The 19,057-nt window shown below is 38.8% G+C and overlaps 1 protein-coding gene across 5 annotated transcripts in view; it reads right to left on the bottom strand.

Moving 5' to 3' along the window:
- The window catches only part of MTMR7 (myotubularin related protein 7), a 53,413-nt gene that overhangs the window by 28,490 nt on the left and 5,866 nt on the right, over window positions 1–19,057 (bottom strand). For all 5 annotated transcript variants that reach the window (XM_037382246.1, XM_037382254.1, XM_037382233.1 and 2 more), the window contains exons 2-4: window positions 6,056–6,178; window positions 4,841–5,003; window positions 915–1,072 (exon numbers count right to left, since the gene is read on the bottom strand). In XM_037382246.1, the coding sequence (XP_037238143.1) occupies window positions 915–1,072; window positions 4,841–5,003; window positions 6,056–6,178 (444 nt within the window). The remainder of the gene's footprint in view (window positions 1–914; window positions 1,073–4,840; window positions 5,004–6,055; window positions 6,179–19,057) is intronic.

Raw genomic sequence — 19,057 nt, 5'->3', positions numbered from 1 at the left:
GGGTCAAAAGAATATCCAGTATCTCCCTTGGACTTCCTGAGATGACTAAAAGTATAAGGATGTTCGGGGAGAAATTAGGTTCTGAGAGAGTTAGAGATATGTAATGAAAGAGAAAGAAAAGGAAGGGCTTGTGGCTACAGATGCTGCTGTGGTGAACTGGGTTTTATTCATGATGCCATTTTTCCTACAATTTATCTTTAAAGAGGTCAAACATTTTTTCCACTTGTTTTAACAAAAAGAAAACAAACCCTGACAGCACATTCAGTCTTCTCTGAGAACTTCACAGGCCTGCCTTAACATGGATATGCTCCAGCAACAGAGCCAACGGAGTGCATGGACAAACTTCCTTTAAAAATACTTTGGTTAGTATTTCTCACAATTAATTAACGTTCTAGGGACTTCAATTGTACGAGACTGAACTAAGCAGGAGAGCACGCAGCTAGGAAGATATGTCAGATGACTGTGAAAAACACTTAACAGTCAATCACAGAGGCTTCAAAAGGATTTTGAGGATAACCAGTGAGGAAAAAACATTTGCCAAGATCACTATTTCAAGTAAATTTTTTCTGAAAATTGTAGTAATTTTATATAACCCTACGAGTCAGGAAAATGCTCATTCAGAAACATAACATTCAGTATGATTAAAACTTCTCCCCAGGCAGGCAAGCAGTAACTTTTAAAACACTGAGGGCATGTTTTCTGTGCTTCATTTCTACGCGTGTTAAACGAAGACACACTCTTTCACCCACTATGTGCCTTTTTATGTGAAAGAGTGGAAGAACTGCACCTTACTACACATGTGTACAGCACTGACCACAAAGGAACCCTGCATCTAAGCACTGTGGTAGCCTGGAGTCACACTGCTGATTTACTTCACAGACAGCCTCTTTAACAGAAAAATCAGAACAACTCACTCCATAGTCTCTGTTTACATCGCTAATCTGCCAATAGTTGTTTGGAATACCCATCCGATTATATTCTTCATTGAGATCAATAAGCTTCCAGCCTTGTTCTCGTTCTTCTTTATCTAATTTTGGATTGAATGAGAAACAATACAGCTCTTCGTATTTCACTGAAAAAAAAAAAAAAAAAAAAAGCAAACAAACAAAACCAGTTAACCACTTCAGATTTCTCATCCTGAAATGACACTGCAAAACCAGAACTTGCCGTTGCCCTTTATGCAGTTTCTTTTAAAATAGTATGCTTTGCTATGTAAAAGCACATATCCTGGTCTACAACTATTTTAAAGTATACTTCACATGCTCTTTTGTTATTTGTATATGTTGCAATATATGTGCCTTATAAGTAGCGCTACTTAAAATACACCTCTTCTCTATGAATTGCAAAAGTCTCCCTGAGCCCAAAGACAAAATGCCAGTGATAACATGGTTTCATCCAAAGAAAACTGAAGTCAGTGCCAGAGTAAGCACTTGTTCTGCAAAAAAATTTGCTGGCCAGAAGTAGCTTAGAAGTCCCTTTATTAACCTAACATCTGTCCTGTGACAAAGACTGAAGATCTGAACAATGGACTATGTAGCACAGTCTTCCAAAAATTGGACTAACTCAGAAGTCTTTGTCCCTAAATAAGGAAGTTACGAATAGATTAAGTGAAATCTTAGTTTTGTGGACTGCAAAATTCTGTCCTTGCATTATTATCAAAGGCATTCAAGATATAGATGTTGTAATAGCATAGAAATAGCATATGTTGCATCAACCATTTTATCAAGACGGTGAAATTGTTCAAGTAGCTATGCTACCTGTCACCCTTGGTCAAGGACCATATAAAAAGCTTTGCTGGTGCTGGAATTTTTAACCTTTTTAAGGAGTATGTCTGTATTTATGCTAATGAGGGTCTTAATCCTGGTGACCGATGGTAGTCAGACACACATTGCCATTACATGCCAACTGTCACTGATTTGAATAACTATTCAGCATATAGCTTGAAATTAACGTTCTCATTGATACTTATATTGTTATGTTCTGAGGGTATGTTTCATCCTGTTGCTCTAAGTTCCTTAAAACTTTCCGACCAACAGGTTTTTAACTTTAGAACTGAAATAAATCACAAGCTGAGTCCTCTCTGATTTCATGGTTCTCTATTGATACACTTGCTCCACAATATAATATTAAAAAGGTCAGTAAATTTAAATACTGCACTTTCTTTTTTAATAATATACACCTAACAAGCAGAGTCTTAGACACTTGCTCCACAATATAATATTAAAAAGGTCAGTAAATTTAAATACTGCACTTTCTTTTTTAATAATATACACCTAACAAGCAGAGTCTTAGAATACTAGGGTAAGGAACTTTATAGCTATTAAAATAATAACCAGAAAACCAACCACAATATTAATAATAATAAGGCTCCCACCGATTTTATTTTGATTATGCCTTCTAAAGGTTTAATTTAAGTTATATTTTGCTTTTTAAACTTCTTTAAATTGATTGTATACACACACAGGAGTACGAACACAAGGAAAGAAAACATGTTAACTCTCTCAGCTAAGTACTGAAAGCCAACTAAATCATGAGTAAGGAGGAAGAAAAGAATGGTTTGCACAATATCTGACAGTTTAAACCCCTTCTGTATTCTCTGATTTCAAACTTTTGTCATGGCACAGATTTGGCAAACATTCTGGTTTATTTCTCACATGCTAACATGAAGTTTTAACGTTAATACCTAAATCCAATCTGACCTCTTTTTAATTAATTATTTTTGGTAGCAATTTGAGCTTTTGTTTCCACTGCTTGGTTTTTCTGCATCTGGATTTTCTTTCCAAGTGAACCTGTTATTCACAGGCACATGGGAAGCCTTTAAAAATCCACCTATTAGAATATATCTGGGTTATTTATGACTGAAGTCTGCCTCAACGTTACAAGCATTATTACATGATGGTATCTATAGGTGGTAACAAAAATGTTCAGCTCTTAATAGTCAGTGCCTTAAAGTTCAGTTATCACCTCTTTGCCTGTACTTATTGGACCTTCCCTAATCTTTCATCGTTATTTTGACATAAGCATCTGCAATCCTGCTATTACACTTGTAATAACTGTTACGGTCAGCTTGTTTCACAAAGGGGCTTAATTAAACAAAAAGGCCAAATTCAGGTGACAGCCTGACCTTATTAAAATGCTATTAACAGCTAGCAAGAATAAAATCAAACACAGATTTGCTCCTTTAGTGTAACTAAGACATCAGATAGCATAGAATATATTAAGCCAGTACACAACATGGGCTTCACTCAGGTTCCCCTATGGTGGAATGAATGAAAAGAACAGGCATAAAATGGAAAATAGAGCTTGAATGAGTCGAATTTTCTCTTCACAGAGTAAAGAGTACCTTCTAATGTTAGAGTAACTGTATTACCTAAAAAAAATACAGCTTTGCGCCCAGACAAAATGGCATGGCAGAGCACTGTCAGGGTAATTTGGCTCAACTTGCAATCAGAGCCTTCTAGTTTTAAATAAGCAGGATTTTATCCTGCCTCGCATGAAGATCAGATAGTTTGCTGGAGAAGGAAAACTACTGTGCAGCTGAACTAGCCAAAGAGCTAGTTCCATGGTGCTCTTATTGCATCTTCTTCATTTGAACCTTCTTGACCATTGCAGGCTGCCACTGGACGTGTATTCAGGGTCCACAGCTATTTTTCTCTTTGCCATTCTGTGTGCCTGTATTGAAGGGTCCTATTCTGGTGCAGAGCAGCACACACACCTCCTCCTGGCTCCAGGGAAACAGCACTACACAACTGCATTCCTTCCAGCATGCACGAACACATACTTGCAGCTGTGGTCCGTGGAATTAATCCAGATGTACACAGCAGAACCACTGACTAGATTTGTCTCATTGTTTTTAAATTTATCTGATTACTTTCATCTTGTATAACCTAGCATATCAAGTTAGAACTGCTGCAGTTGCATATTACTACTAACCTAATTATAGAAGGTACTTTAGGAAGTTCAGTAGCTGTGCTGGCTGACACTGCAATTTTTTCCCCCTCTACACAGTAGATAAATTTGGTGTAGTCCTAGCAAGATAAAAATTAAAGCCAGCGTTGTCAGGTTTGTACAGCCTGTGGTAGACATTTTCTTCGCAAACTGTTGAAACAGTAAAGGACAGAGGTTGGTTTTGTATTTCTACAGTTATCATTTAAAATATACAATCCAGAAGCCTTGTCAGCTAGATCTTAGAAGAGCAGCTACAATGCAGAGGATGGGGTTTTGGACTTTGATGCAACATTTGGATTTTCATTGAAAAGAAAAAAGGTTTCAAAAGGATCTTGATCGGAATTCAGAAATTCTAGAAGGGCACACTCAAAATGTAGATAATAACAGGCCGAAACACAGGCAGTCCAGTGGGATAAATCAACTACTTGCTGCAAAACCTTTCACTGATTTTAAGAAATTTATGGACAGCACAGAAAGGAAAAATTCAAATCATGACACGACTGCTAGACATATCATAAGTCTTTTTGTCACAGCAGGAATGTGAAAGTTCCCTGCATTTAGAGGCTTGTTCACACTTACACAAGGCATCCAGTAAACAGTTACACATAAAGTATCATTTTAATGTATTTTACGGCCCGTGATACCCTAGGGTATTATTTTAAACAAGAGTTCATGTCATACTTCATGGAATGAACTTCTTGTTATAATGTGCTTTCTTGATGGCTCCATAAATGATTATTCTAATATGTTCTGCTCAGAGACCTTTTGTCTCGTAACACATCTCTAATGAAGCCTTTTCTGCAAAGGACAAAGATGCACAGCTACATTTCTTCCATTATGTTTTCCCCCTTCAGGATGAGGACTGACTTTTGTGTCAGTTTCCTTCCCATACCTGGTCGTGCCAGACGTATCAGAGATATGTAAATGTCATGGCAGTCTCGTTCCTGAGGGATGACCAGCTGGATAACCTGGAAGTTCTTGCAGCGGATCAGTAATGGGCAACCAGTGGCAGTGGTGGCCTGCTTCTCAATAGAGGAAATTTGGCTGTGAAGAACCTGCAAGGGAATTGAAAACATTTATGCCAAGTGATTCAAAACTTTAGGAAGAAAAATAATTACTTATAATGGAATGCCAAGGCAGGCACAGTAGCTTCCGCTACTGCTTGGGAAAATCCCCACACTCCTCCTCTTGAAGTTTTTACTCCTATCTCCAGTTTCAGGCTCAAGCAGTGCCTGGTACATCACCTACAGACAAAGAAGTGCTTCTGGAGTGCTTCAGCTGCTCAAATATTAGTCTGGTCATGCTATCCAAAGCTTTTTGTTTGTTTGCTTTAGTGTAAGCTAGCGGCTGTCAGGAAAAGAGTTCTTTTCAGCTGTCTGCACAGTGGAAAGATGAACCAACATCAGTTAGATAAGGCTAAAATGTTGGGCTTCCTCACTGGCAGAATGGTAGCCCTGATATAATTCTAAATACGGCATCAGATGAGATGAAACATTACAATAAAAATCGGGAGGGAATAGTGGGACCAAAAGAGAACGGAGTTAATAATTAGTACAAAAATGGACGAAGGATTCATAATTAAGCTACATAAAAGACTCTCAAAGGGTAAGCCACCGGTGCTTTATCTGTACCTGTCTATATACATGCACCATATGTTATCAATCCATCAAAACAGAGAACTCAAAATACTACATTATAAAAAAATCAAAAAATTAAACCAACAAAATCACTGATCCAGCACAAAAGATCAGGGAGAGAGGCAAGAGCTCAGTGAGCGAAGGTAGTAATTCACATTCAAATCATTTATTCTCGGTTCTTCCTGGATGATAGGAGCAATACTGTAGTTTACAGAAGCTCTTCCTCGATCACTCACATCTGGTATTCTTATGGTGAAGGTCCTTCTACTCCTCTTACTGTGTTGTGATATCCAGAATCCACTGACAATTTTCAAAAATTACCAGGCTGGAATTTCACACACTCTGAAGTTCCAAAAGCATCCACACAAACTAATTTACAATGTTTAAACTGTTTTGCAAGTTATTTTCAAATTACCATCAATGAAGTGCCACACACTTACAGCTAACTGGAAAAAAAAAAAAAATCATACCCAGGTTTCTTTACGAGTTTCAGAGCCATTCTCCACAAAGATTACATGGGTAGCTGTTAAATACAAGGTTCCCAGTGCAGCTTTTCTTGAAGATAAACGATCAAGTAACCGAACATTTTCCACCTATACAAAGAAATGATACAGAAATAATCAGGCTATGACATAGCTTGCCATAGTGAGTTCTCAACATCCACATTTTGTTCATTACAAAGTTAAGCTCTTTCCGGTACCATATGAAATGACTTATCAGAAAAGTATAACTATATGAGAAAATGCAATTATATTATGTGATCTATTTCCAGATCTACCTTAGTGTTCATTTTCCCCCCTCTTGCGGTACCTCTGTATCCAAAAATCCGTTAGCAAAGACTTCCAAAGATAATTTCTCACTTGACCTCTTTCCTCCTATCTCACCTTACCAAAACCCTGTGATAGCAAGGCAGGGCCCAGCCTTCAGCTAAACTCTAGCTCCACGTCATCCATTCAAGCCATTCCAGAATTATCAGTGATACATAGGAAGCTAAATTAAAAAAACGATAATAGTGATAATGATGATGATGATAATAACAACAACAACAATAATAATAATAATAATGTGATAGTGGTAGAGTGTCTTTCTTCAGCAGGTGTGGGAGGGGACACAGCCAGGACAGCTGACCCAAAGTGACCAAACAGATATTCCACGCCATATAACATCTGCTCAGACATAAAAGCTAAGAGAAAGGAAGAGGAAGGGGAGGGCATTTGTTATTTACAACGTTTGTCTTCTGGAGCAACCGCTACATGTACCGAAGCCCTGCTTCCCAGGAGGTGGCTGAACATCACCTGCTGATGGGAAGTAGAGAATAACATCTTTTCCTTTGCTTCCACGCATGCAGCTTTTGCTATTGCTTCATTAAACTGCCTTTATCTTGACCCACAAGTTGGGGTTTTTCCGTCTTATTTCCTCCCTCCCTGTTCTGCCAAGGAGGGGAGTGATAGAGTGGCTTGGTGGGCACCTGGTGTCCAGCCAAGGTCAACTCACCACAAACATGGTGGCTCATCTTCTCCACACCCTCTCTTCAACTCTTCACTCAAGACTTAAGATTTCTTTTATACACCCAATTATTTTCAGAACTTGGGGCTCATAACTGTTGAAGGGATATGCCCCCATTACAATCAAAAGGGACTAGCCTTGTGTTTGAAATATGGAAGCTGACTTAGGGGGAAGGCACGGGAAGAGCAAAGTTAAAGACCTTACCACTCTTGCATTGAAATCAGTGTAATTTCCCACCAATTTCCTGAAAATTAGAATTGGGTGCAACAAATACAAAGAAAAAAAAAAAAGGATCAACAAAATCAATTTGCTTTTAATAGTGTAGAGATTCCAGATTAGAATGACAGAAACTTCCCAAAATACCCTCAGAGATGGGATGCAGCCATGTATTCTCAAAATTTTGCAGAAATAATTCCACTGAAATAACACCAGAAACAGAATGATGCCAGCACCTAGGAATTACATGTTTACAATGTGTATTCCAAACACATATTGCACTAGTTTAAAAATAGGAATAAAGAAATCCTTAAAACCAAAATAAGCCAGTTTGGTAGCAAAACGCTTAAAATCAAACAGTTAGTAAAACCAAGTCTTCTCCCTCAAGGCCAGTTATAGTCTGTCTGCTTTAAACAAAAATAAAACAGCTAGAAAGCAAGGAAAAGTCTTTTCCCAGGACCATCTACTTCAGAGGTCACGTTGTGGGGGGAGGAGGGATGGAAGGAACACAGCATTAACCCAGCCAGCATCCAGTAGTAAGCAAAAGAGGGGATTTAAAAGAGCAGGAAGGATACAAAAGTAAGATCAAATTGAGGTTTGTCTGGACAAAAAAAAAAGGTGCCCAGGTGGCAATGCAGCCAGCAAGGACTCTGCTGCACAGGCACGGACCGCGCGCCAGGGAGCTCAGGCCACCAGACACCAGCAAAGCAGAACCTACGCAGAGGGGCAGGGGCTGAGGGATGAATTTCCAGGCCTCCCAATCACATCATTTCCCCACTCATCCCTCAGAGACCCACGGCTGAATAATGCTAATGAACAAAGCTCTTGTTTGGGTTGTGGGGTTTGGTGGGGGTTTTTTGGTACAAAGCTATAAATGAAACAACGGTTGGATCTGAATTAAACAGGAATAATTGCAATGAGAACTGCACGGTAAATCCTATTTCATTAAAGGAAATACAACGGCTGCACAGAGTGAGATCAGAGATTCACCTGGCCCGGCCGGTCATCTCCCAGAGCAGGCAACTGCAGCTGCTGAGGGAAAAAGAGTAGCAGGCATGAGTGTGCTGGTGCTCCCTCGGGATGTTATCCATGTGTTCTAAAAAGCAGCAGCTCTAGGGGCTTCCTAAGCTGAGGTCATAGTTTTTCATATCCCTATCTGCATTTTAATTCCATGAGTTTTGTTACACAACATTTTGAATCCTTGTAACCTACTGGCACCCACAACACCCTGTGAGTGAACTTCACGTTCCAGCTATGCATTGCACACAAAAATCCCTCCCTCTTGCTTGTTTTGAACCTGCCACCTATGGCAGGTGCACCATGCATTTGGCGAACAATTTAGTAAACAGAGAATGTTGCTTCTCATTTGCTTTCTATGTGCTGCACACGCTGTTGCAGATCCTTCCATCCTCACATTCCCAGACTGAAGAGTCACAACTTTATGTAGTTGTGACTTTTATGGAAGCTATTCCAGACAAGCTCTTCCATGCTTCTGATTATCCTGTGAGAGGTCTGTTCCCTGAGAAGAGAGGCCAAAAGCGCAAACAGAATTCAAGATTTGGGTGTACAATAGCTTTGTATAACAGAATGGTAATGTTTGCCGTTTTGTTCTCTATTCAGTTTTTAAGTTTTCAAACCTTGCTTGCTTTTCTGTCCCCTGCCGAGCACAGTGGGGGTTTTATAATTACTTAATTATTTGTTTTTAGAACTAGCAATTGTAACTCCAAGTCACGTCTGCATACATAAATTAAGACCCACCCTCTATGTATATTATCTTATATTTAATAACGATTAATTTTGTTCACCAGTATCATGAGACGTTGCTGCAAGCCCCCGCAGCAATCTTTCATTTCTGCTACCCTGAAAGACGTTGGTACGGTCAGTGAACTTTACCACCTCTGGCATCTCCTCCCCTCCCTGTATCTTTCACAACATTTGAAGTTGAACATAGGGGCTCTTACAGATCTGTTGGATCTCTAGTGACGAGTTCCCTCCATGGCAAAAATGGACAATACTTTCTTACTATTTGTTTCTTATTTTTTAATTAGTTATTAGTGAGAGGCCTATACGTCTTATCCTATGATACTTAAGCTTCTTCAAGAGCCTTTGATGAAGGACATGCTCAAATGAGTTTTGGAAGACCAATCAGCTTCTATCAAATGAATCACCCTTGTCCATACATTCAGTTACTTTTCCAAAGAAACTGTAGAGATTCTGGGTTCCTCTATTGAACCTATGCCAGTTCTCCCCCTTTTTATCATACTTATCCATAAATCTAACGACTTAGAAGGGGGCCTATAGAGTATTGTAGCTCCTACAAATTTATCAGATTAGGTGTCATGTTTATCACCTCCATTTTTTTCAGATCAGGAAACTTTTAAGCATTACACCAACATTACTGGCTTGACAGTTTTGTACTTTAGTTCTTTTAACTTGCATGGATACCATCTGGTCCTGGTAATTTTTTACTGCTCGTTGCTGCCAGTTTCTTCTGGTACCTTTTCTTACAACACTTTTATTGTTGACAAATCTTCTGATACATTCTTGACAGAGAAATATGCCAGAATGGGCATATCTCTAAATACCTTACATACTTGGATCGTTTATTAATCCTGTAGATTTTGTCAGGATTTTACCTACTTAAAGCCAGCTTGAAAATGGTTTTACTAGTAGTTTTTGCCAAGTTGTTCTTCAAAATCTCTTTTGGCCTGCCTTATTGTGTTTATATATTTAACTTGTTTATGCTTTATTTTCCTCATTTAGGCACAACTTCAACTTGAAGAAAGTCCTTTTACTTCTAATAAAAGAAGTCTTTTTAATAAAAGACATCCTCTTACTCCTTTACCCTTCTGTTTAGCTATGCAAACCTTTTTTGGGGTCTTTTAAAGCCTTTTTTCTGGAAGTTGATTTGCAGTAAGCTCCCATATTTAAACAATCTTGATGACTCCTATAAACATTCTGAATTTTGGCTCTTTTTCTTTTTAAACAGTTTTCACGTTTTTATGCAGTTTGCTCTTTGAAGATAAACATTGCCATGGGAGAGTTTTTCCCCTTTTCTTGCTGTTTCAAGAATACTGCATCATTAGTTACTGTCACACAGAGGTTCTAGCTGTGTTTTGAATGAAGTCTTTCTGTCATTGTCTAAAACCAGGTCCTAGATTTCTTTCTAATTACTTAAAATTGCCTTTTTTTTTTTTCAAGATTAAAAAAATAGCCTCCGTATAAGCAATTATTTAAAGAACCTTAAGTTTTACTCAGAATCACACACACACACACACACAGAGCGCATTTACCCAGTATCAATTTATTAAATGATGTCTCGCACTGTTACTGCATCTCCTGTCTTCATGCCCCATTTGATCTTGTTTAGGTTGTCACAGGCAATGCAACTATTTAGGAAGGACAGTCGGTACTACAGTCCTAATACTGTACTGCAGTCCTGTGGTGCTATGGTTCTACTTTTCCTATTTCATCTTGTAATTTCAATCTGTAGGGACTCTTTGCTTTTGTGATGTAGTTACTCTATGAGATTTGACTCTGTTTACTTCAAGACAAAAAAAAAATCTGCTCTTTGACAGGCACGACTTTACCTGTCTTTCTCATGTAATTTGTCACTGATGTGCCTGTCATTGTTTATTTTTCTTCCACTGTTTCTAACATGCCTATTACATCAACATTCTCATTTATAATCAATAACTTCAGTTTCAACATTTTTTTTTCAGACTTCTAATACCTGTACTGAAACACGCAAGTATTTGGTCCAGTTGTCAATGTTTCTTCGCTCTGATTAAGTGGAACACTAGGCAACTTCTATTTATTTGAGAATATAGAATATTTTAAGCTGACAAATTTTTGTGTGGCACAGCACAACATCCACAATATCATACATTTTCTGTATTCTAACAAAAGCGTCTCAGTTTTTCAGTACTTCAGTGTGGATAAGCACAACTCAGAACCAGCTCTCCTAGCAGGCTCAACAAGGAAAAAGTACTGTTTGTGAGATGATGCAGCAGACTGAATATTTAGCTAGCCCTTGTTTCTGCTGGCCTCAAAGAGTACGGTAAGAGTGAGCTCAAATTAGTGAGAATCTCTTAGCATGATTCATTGATTAACCTTGCCTGGTTCTCACATTATATATGTCAATCTGTGAATGTAGTATGAGAAAAATATAGCATTTACTAATAACTTGCCCCATGAACCACCTTATCATATCTACCATCATTTCCAAAGGGAAAGGGAATTGCTTAAATCTAAATTCTACCTGAATTCGAATCCTCAGCTCTGGTTTATAGTGAGGAAGTAGCACGAAGTGCCTTCAGTAGCAGTAAGGGTCTCTAAGCTCTCACAAGCTTGTTCTAAAAACTCTCTGCATGTATTTACACGGTTTTAATCTGAGATCCATCTATGTTTCTTCTGCCTAGTCTCCAGTTACTCAAACTTTCTGAAAAAGCAGTGTATTACACCCATGGACAGGAGGAGAGGGGAAAAAAAAGTAAAACAGAGCTAGCCACAATCTAAGATTTCATTCAGCTGATCAAAGGATTCAGAGAAGGAGCCTTGTTCCTCTTCTCCACCCTCCCAGTCAGGAAAAGAAAACCAAGGCAAACACCGTCTTTAAATGGTCTAGAGGGAATGGCAGCATGTTCATTTCCACAAGAGAGGAACAGACATTGTAACAGTGGTTTGGAAGAAGTTGAGGTTTTCTACCTAAAAAGTAGAAGCATGCTGAGATATCAGCATTAAAAGCAAAATAAATAAATAAATAAATAAATTGAATATCAGAGACGCCATAGTAATTTGTCTCCTACTTTTTCTCCAAAAAATGCTCCATTTTTTCACCAGAACTACTGTAGACTTTACTGGAGAACCTAAGAAATAATGTATGTACTGACACACGTCAGGAAAAAGCATGCTGCATATGTGCTTTGCCTAAAATGAACAGCTAGTGGGAGAGACCGGATCAGAAAATATCAGGTAAAGAATAAAAAAAAGAACAAAAACAGCCTGTAAAGCTGAGAGCTGGCAGAGCTCAAGGAGCGAAAAAAGAAAGCATCACCCAAGCTGGTCTGGAGAGTGGCATCTAAGTATAAACGTCAATAATTTATTTGAAGCTGTTGCCCCCATCATTTATTTTTGCCTGATGACTGTGGTTGTCTAGGCTTAAAGAAAAGACTGCCAAGAGATTTACTTCAATGATTACAGCCCCTTACATGGGGATAAATAAAGTTGGACAGAAACTCTATTTTCAATGCAACACAGATGACAGAAAAAAGGAAGCAAAAATAGAAGTTAAAGGGAATGCAGATTAAGAACAGATGGAAGGCACTTCTTACTCAGAGAATGAACATGACAAATGACTTATGAACAAGGTTGCCAGGAGGTCATTCAAGAAAAAAATGGCATATTAGGGAAAAGCACGGGTCAAAGCTTCATTCCGGCACAACTCCTACCAGTTTCAACAGGACTCCCACCTAAGGAAGAATGGCAAAGATATGACCCTGAAAGCGTTCAGAAGAGTTGTCGTGCTAAAATATTATTCCTAAAAATATCCATGTACCCTAATTTGTTTTCATTTTTAGTATAGATTACTTCTCGAACAAGCTCTGACTGCATGGCCTATTTTTAAATGCTTCTTGAATATGCTACCTTCGCTCTCATTTTTTAAGATGTTTCACTATCTCCACACACGGCAACATCATAAAAAAATGCAGAAGTGACTGCTGCTTTTCATGCTGTCCATAACTCCACATGGGAAAGCTCTTTCAGATAAATGCAGGATCAGTTCTGACTATGGACTCAGACTCGAGTAGGGAAAGGAGAGAGAATCGGTCAGACTGGGAAGAACCCTGCCTTCAAGCCAAAACTCAGTCCCACACCTCTCCACATCACTCTGCGTGTACAACAGGGAGGTGCTGTCCGACACAAAACGGTCTCTACTGTAGGATTTTCAAATAACATGAAATTCTGAATTCAGAAAAAACATCTCAAAGAGTTTTATTTACACTACATAGGTTTTCAGGCTCTGTGTTTGCTTCCCATGTATTAGGTGACCTGACGTAGAAGACGCTTGAACGTCCTGCCATGGTAATCACCGAGCTGCCCGTCACAATCATCGCTGTGCATCCGGAAGGAGAACACCAGCGGAAAAACCTATCGGGCAGCCAAGAACAAAGCAGCTTTCCTCTCATGTATCATCAAGTGCTCCCCATGCCTTTAGGAGGAACAGTTACCAATTCCTCTAATTCCTTATCACAAAAAAAGGAAGAAAGTCCAGAAAACCCTCCTGGGCCGGAGAAAGCCGCTAATTAAAGGCAAAAGCAGGGAATGTCCTAGCTCAGGTTACAGTCTCAGGAGCTTCTCTGTTGGTCAGCAGTTAAAATTCATTGTTCTACAACAAAGGCCCACTGCAGCAAGTTCCAGATAAAAGCTGATCAAGTACCTTAACATTTGACTGCATAGCGGAGTTTCAATCATTCTCCAAATGTAAAGAAAGACCGCTTTCATGATGGTCTGTGCTGCTGAAAAGGCTGACCCAAAGCCAAGGAGCGGGACTAGGCTCCTGGCACATGCTTTGCCCTAGAAAGTCTTCTCCTTGTCCATCCAGGACTTGGTTTTCCCTTGGGCTCCTTGACCACCTGGGGATTTCAACCACCTTCCCTACTCACCTTGCGATGTTAGACACGTGAGTAAAAGCAAGAAGAAACTGAACCCTGGGAATTAGTGACAGGATTCTGACCAGCTTCAGCACTGCAGGCATGCAAAAGCTAAAGGAAGAGCTTGTGCAAGCCAAAAGCCTGAGCCTAATGAGAAAAAAGGAGCACAGCTGGTATGGTTTGAAGCCAAGTGGAATATTTGAGCTTTCTTCACCCTGGTTGACCCCAGCTATCCATGTGTTTAGCATAATTCCTGAGGGTGAAAAACTACAACATGCAAAAGAACAAATACTAGGACAATTTTTTTCACACAAAGATAGTATAGTGTCGTACCCATTACCCAAAATATACAATATGTGATCTTTTTGCATAATCTTGGAATAAGAATAAAGCAAAACTGAATTGCCAGTTGATGCTTCCATTTAATGTGGTTTCTATTCTGTTTCATAAGAATCATGAAAACTGTAGTAGGTCCATGTAACTTTTTTGTATTTTCTTCTCTAAAAAGATTTCCCAAGTGCAGTAAAATAACGCAAAATCAATCTGTAACACCAAGTCGGATGGCTGCATATGTCAAAAGAATCAAACTAGGCCAAAAATACCAAAATCATTAAATTTAAAGACACCTTACGCGTGGCATTGTAAAAAGTTTCCTCAGGGCAAACCTGACAAGATGGTAGAAAATATTCAAGAAAAATCTAAGCAAGTCTAATTTACTAAAGGGCTAAAGTGAAATGGGAATACTGGAAAAGAGCTGAAAAAAAAATTGAGGAATTACTCTTAATGTTAGCAAGACAGTGAACAAATTACCTAACAATTTGGCTTGAAAAAACCCTATTGTCTGCTAAGATCTATAAAAAGCGGGAGGTCAGTACCACATTATCAGATGTAGCCAAGTAGTAGTTGTATAATAGGTGCAGTCAACAGTAAGTTATTATAAGTGTGTATAGCATTGCAATATGGTGTCAACATCATAACACAAAGTCATCCATAAAATGTTTTCTCTTTCAATCTATATTAGATCTCATTTATCTAGAAAAGGAGAACAGCTGAGGAATTTCCAATTTTTTTCTGCGTTCCACTAGAAAACATATTTAACAGTTTTAATTTAGGGGCAAAAAAGTGCTTTGTCAAGTCAGTAAATGTTACTACATTCGCCAAAATTGTTTAGATTTAGTTCTGAAAAAATATACAGAAAATCATTGCATTGCTTACAGCAGTAAGCTGAAGTAGGGGGAAAGAATTCTGCATGCAGCTGAGGGACACTGAAAAGAAATGTATGTTTAAATTCCTCCATTTAATACAGGCTTTTCTGCACGTTCAAAATTATGCCAGATTCAGCAGACTGTTTTAGAGCAGCAGTACCAGGCCATTTCAGCTGTGCAGGCCACGGAAGATTTGTATTAAAGATGGATTTGTAGGACTCCCTTTTCTCATGGTAAAGATCTGTCTTTCTCAGTTTAGTACACCTGCACAACAGGAGATGTCAGTGTGTGTTTTTTGTTGCAAATAGATTATTCCTTTAGCTTACAGACACTGATAGATCAAACACCACCCACTATAGTCCATTAACAGCAGGCTTAGAGATTCCAGCCTTGACCACTCCAAAGCCAAGCTTCCCAAATCCTCCGCTCCAGCTCCAGCCTCCTACTATGCATGAACAGAAATCAAAGAGTAGCCCGCAGACATGCTGTCTTAATGATTTTCAGTACCATTTTTAAAGTGCAATAAGTTTTAGAGTTACTGGTTTAGATGTGGATACCAAGACAGCAAACTAATGTAGTGATCCATGGTTTTTAAAGCTTCTTTTATGTCTTTATCCAGCTGCCTCTTTATTGATGGTCACGTTATTGAAAATATGAAAGTCTGGGATAGAAGATCCAAAGGAGGCCTGCCAATTCCAGGATTAAGAAAATATTTATATTATTATGGACTTAACAGAGCAGTCTAATTCTAAAAGGAACAGACACAAGACTAGAAGTCTAAAAGACAAATTACCTTTCCAATTAATACAATGAGTCAGTATACAGATCTCACAAGGGAAAAAGTGCATTCCCACTCACATGATGTGGGAAAAACAAGGTACACAGAGAAAGATAACTTGATTTAAAACAAAACAAAACCAAACCCAAATAAAAATAATTTTGAAAACCCACTACAACCAAAACAGAAGTAAAGCATATATTGAAAACAGGCATATGCATGAAAATCAAGTTTCAAAAGTTAAAAAGCATTCAAAATAGAAGGGCCCTAATGCTAAGGGATATATAAAATAAAGAAAATAGGATCAAAACCATAAAAGACAAAATACTAAATCCTGAGTCAGAGGCCAGAGGAGTTCTTTCATTTCCTTAAACGACCTTTGGATTATGACCATTGGCTCCATCAGTGTTCATGCTTTATGTCACGAATTTGGAAGCATCTCCCCAGATGGATCACGCTTTCCTTCACTTCCCTTTACGTTGCCTGTTAGTATTCTGAATCAGATGTTTTGGTTACAAAATGAGAAGCACCACCAGTTTGATCTACTAAAACAGATCTTGTGCTTACATGGTAGTCATTCACCTCAGAAGGGTCATTATGCTCCTGGGCTCACTGTAGATTAGATAGAACCAGCAAACATTGAATTAGCTATTGTTTAAATGGTCAGCTATCCTACAGATGCTTACTACCACACAGGCATAGCGTTTTGAGATGATAAATATATGACATGTTTTAACAGCTTCACTTGGTTCAAATGACACTTCCAATGGGATGACCAAGGATTAAGAACAGAGAGATGGATGAGGACCAAAAGCAATTTTCTGTTTTTTCAAGAGAATGTACATTAATATATCAGTATGAGAACTATGACTCACATTACAGAATTGAGACAACAGATCTGAGTAGCAAACAGATGAAAGTGGTTACTATAACACAAAATTAAGAAGGCATTAATGTTATCCAAGTTTCAGTACATTAGTTAGGTAACTAAGTTAGAAGCTTATGCACATGAAGAATAAATGGTGAATGAAGACTGTGGATCTAGTCTAATGGGGTTCTGGGAAATTCCTTTGACTATGTCCATGGTGGCTAGATAGTACTAAATAGTAAAAATCTCATCCCGTAAGTAGTGATGCCCAAAAGGAAAAAACAAACAGGAGAAAACAAACAATGCAAACTTCACCCAAATAAACAGAAAACGGAAACTGCACTCCAAGGTTTTAGTTCTAGTCTTCTGTCACAAACAAGCTACTTGAAAATACACAGTGGCATACCATCATCTAGATAATAGTTCATTATGTTGCCAATACAATAATTGCAACCCACTCTAACAAAATAGGATTTTTATGGATCGTGTTGCGATTTTACTGTGCGACCTATTCCAGGCTCAAAGAGAAGGGGGCAAATTGTGATAATTTTCTGATATTTTGAAATTCTGCCAAAAGGATGTAGGGGGTGTCTACTGCTTCACTAGAGTAACACTGTTGGGCCAAACACATTTTTAATACAAAGAAATTTTGCATACAAAATAAAATTAGGGAAAGAGAAGGGCACAGAAGACATCATGACTGTGGTGTGTCCCTGCGCTGAATCTGTCAAGGTTGGTTCAGCTCCTTGCCCTAAGCAATGTACATCTAACGCTTGTGGGGCAAGTAGAAATAGCCAGTGCCTTGGATCACCCTGGCTTAGTTTTTTCTTACCCCTCCAGAATGTCCCTGTTGGTGCAAGATGAGGTTCAACCTGGCATGTTAATTCCAAAATCTATCTATGTGGGAGGCATTTCCAGGGCAATCACAATACATGAAATATTTTATTTATTCACATTCACATATTCCAATGAAGTAACAGATAGGTGCAACTAAGAGAAAATGAAGTAACTATTGATATGATTCTGTTTCAGTATGAAAAATTTTGCCCTCCAAAGTTTTTCACTTTAAATGAAGAATTTTTGACTGTTTCAAAATAGTAACACTTCACTTTGAAAACTTTGGTGCAACATTTCACAATTTGAAATTTCATCTCTTAACCTGTACTTTGATAGATTCCCATCTCACTGACAGCCCTCCCAGAGAGCTGGCACCCCGAAAATACTGAGCACCCTGAAGCTCAGAAGTGAGGCTTCCAACTCCAAGCTCTAGAAAGGGGAGAGGTTTGGGTTTTGTTGTTGTTGGGTTTGGTTTTTGTTTTTTTTTTCTGGGGGGTGGGGGGAGGAAGGGCTTCAACTTGCTTGAGCCTTAACACATGGAGACCATATTGGGGTCCTAAGGGTGAACAAGCCTGAATTACCTAAGTTTCCAGGTTCTTAGTTTCATGGGGTGAGCCAAAGCTCCCAAGTCCACAGCCAAATGCATGTGTCCCAGATCTTTTGAGATGTGCTGGCTCAGTGCGGGCTATGAGAGCTGCAGGACATTGGCTGTGGACCCAGGAACCAAGAGGGAGCTCTGGGTAGCTATGGCTAAGTCTCCAGATTGAAGAACTGACTTAGGACTGTGGAGGTCAGAAATCTCCAAGTCTCCAATTTCACTGCTGACTTGGAGGAAGGACAGTTCTCAGACCCCCAGTAATCTCCTTTGTAGACGGCCAGGAAAACAGGCAAGTTTTCATCAGAACCCTGCTGATGCTTTCACAGAACTTCAATGACAACAATAGCCTTCTGTGAATCATTTTGGTCTGGTAAACAAGAACATGTCAATTTAAAACTATTTAATTGAAAAGTTCCTGGTAAGGAAAAATAAAACTACAAGAGCTGAAGAACGGAAGGAAGGTGGAGTCCAACAGAAACACCCCAAAAGAAGGAAAATAGTAGCTCTACAAGCTGATAAGCCTGTGAGAAAGAAATCAGGCATCCAAATCAATGAACAAGAAAAAGGAAATACTGCTCAGGGAATAAAAGAGCAGCCAAACTCTTCCAATATAACAAGACAAAGTCTAGTATTCACATTTATACAGTGGGAATGAGCCAAACTAAACCCATGATGTGGGGGAGGAGGGAATCCAAGACCCAAAGAGCAATTCTGGCTATTTGATTCACTGAAATTACACATCAATATTTTTTTCTTTTGAGCGGGAGTTAGCTTTATTTCATTAATAATAAAATTACCTTGAAACCCACCC

Source organism: Falco rusticolus, chromosome 1, assembly GCF_015220075.1.
Source record: "Falco rusticolus isolate bFalRus1 chromosome 1, bFalRus1.pri, whole genome shotgun sequence".
In the NCBI taxonomy this organism is placed as follows: Eukaryota; Metazoa; Chordata; class Aves; order Falconiformes; family Falconidae; genus Falco; species Falco rusticolus.
This window is presented reverse-complemented; position numbering and strand designations above follow the sequence as displayed.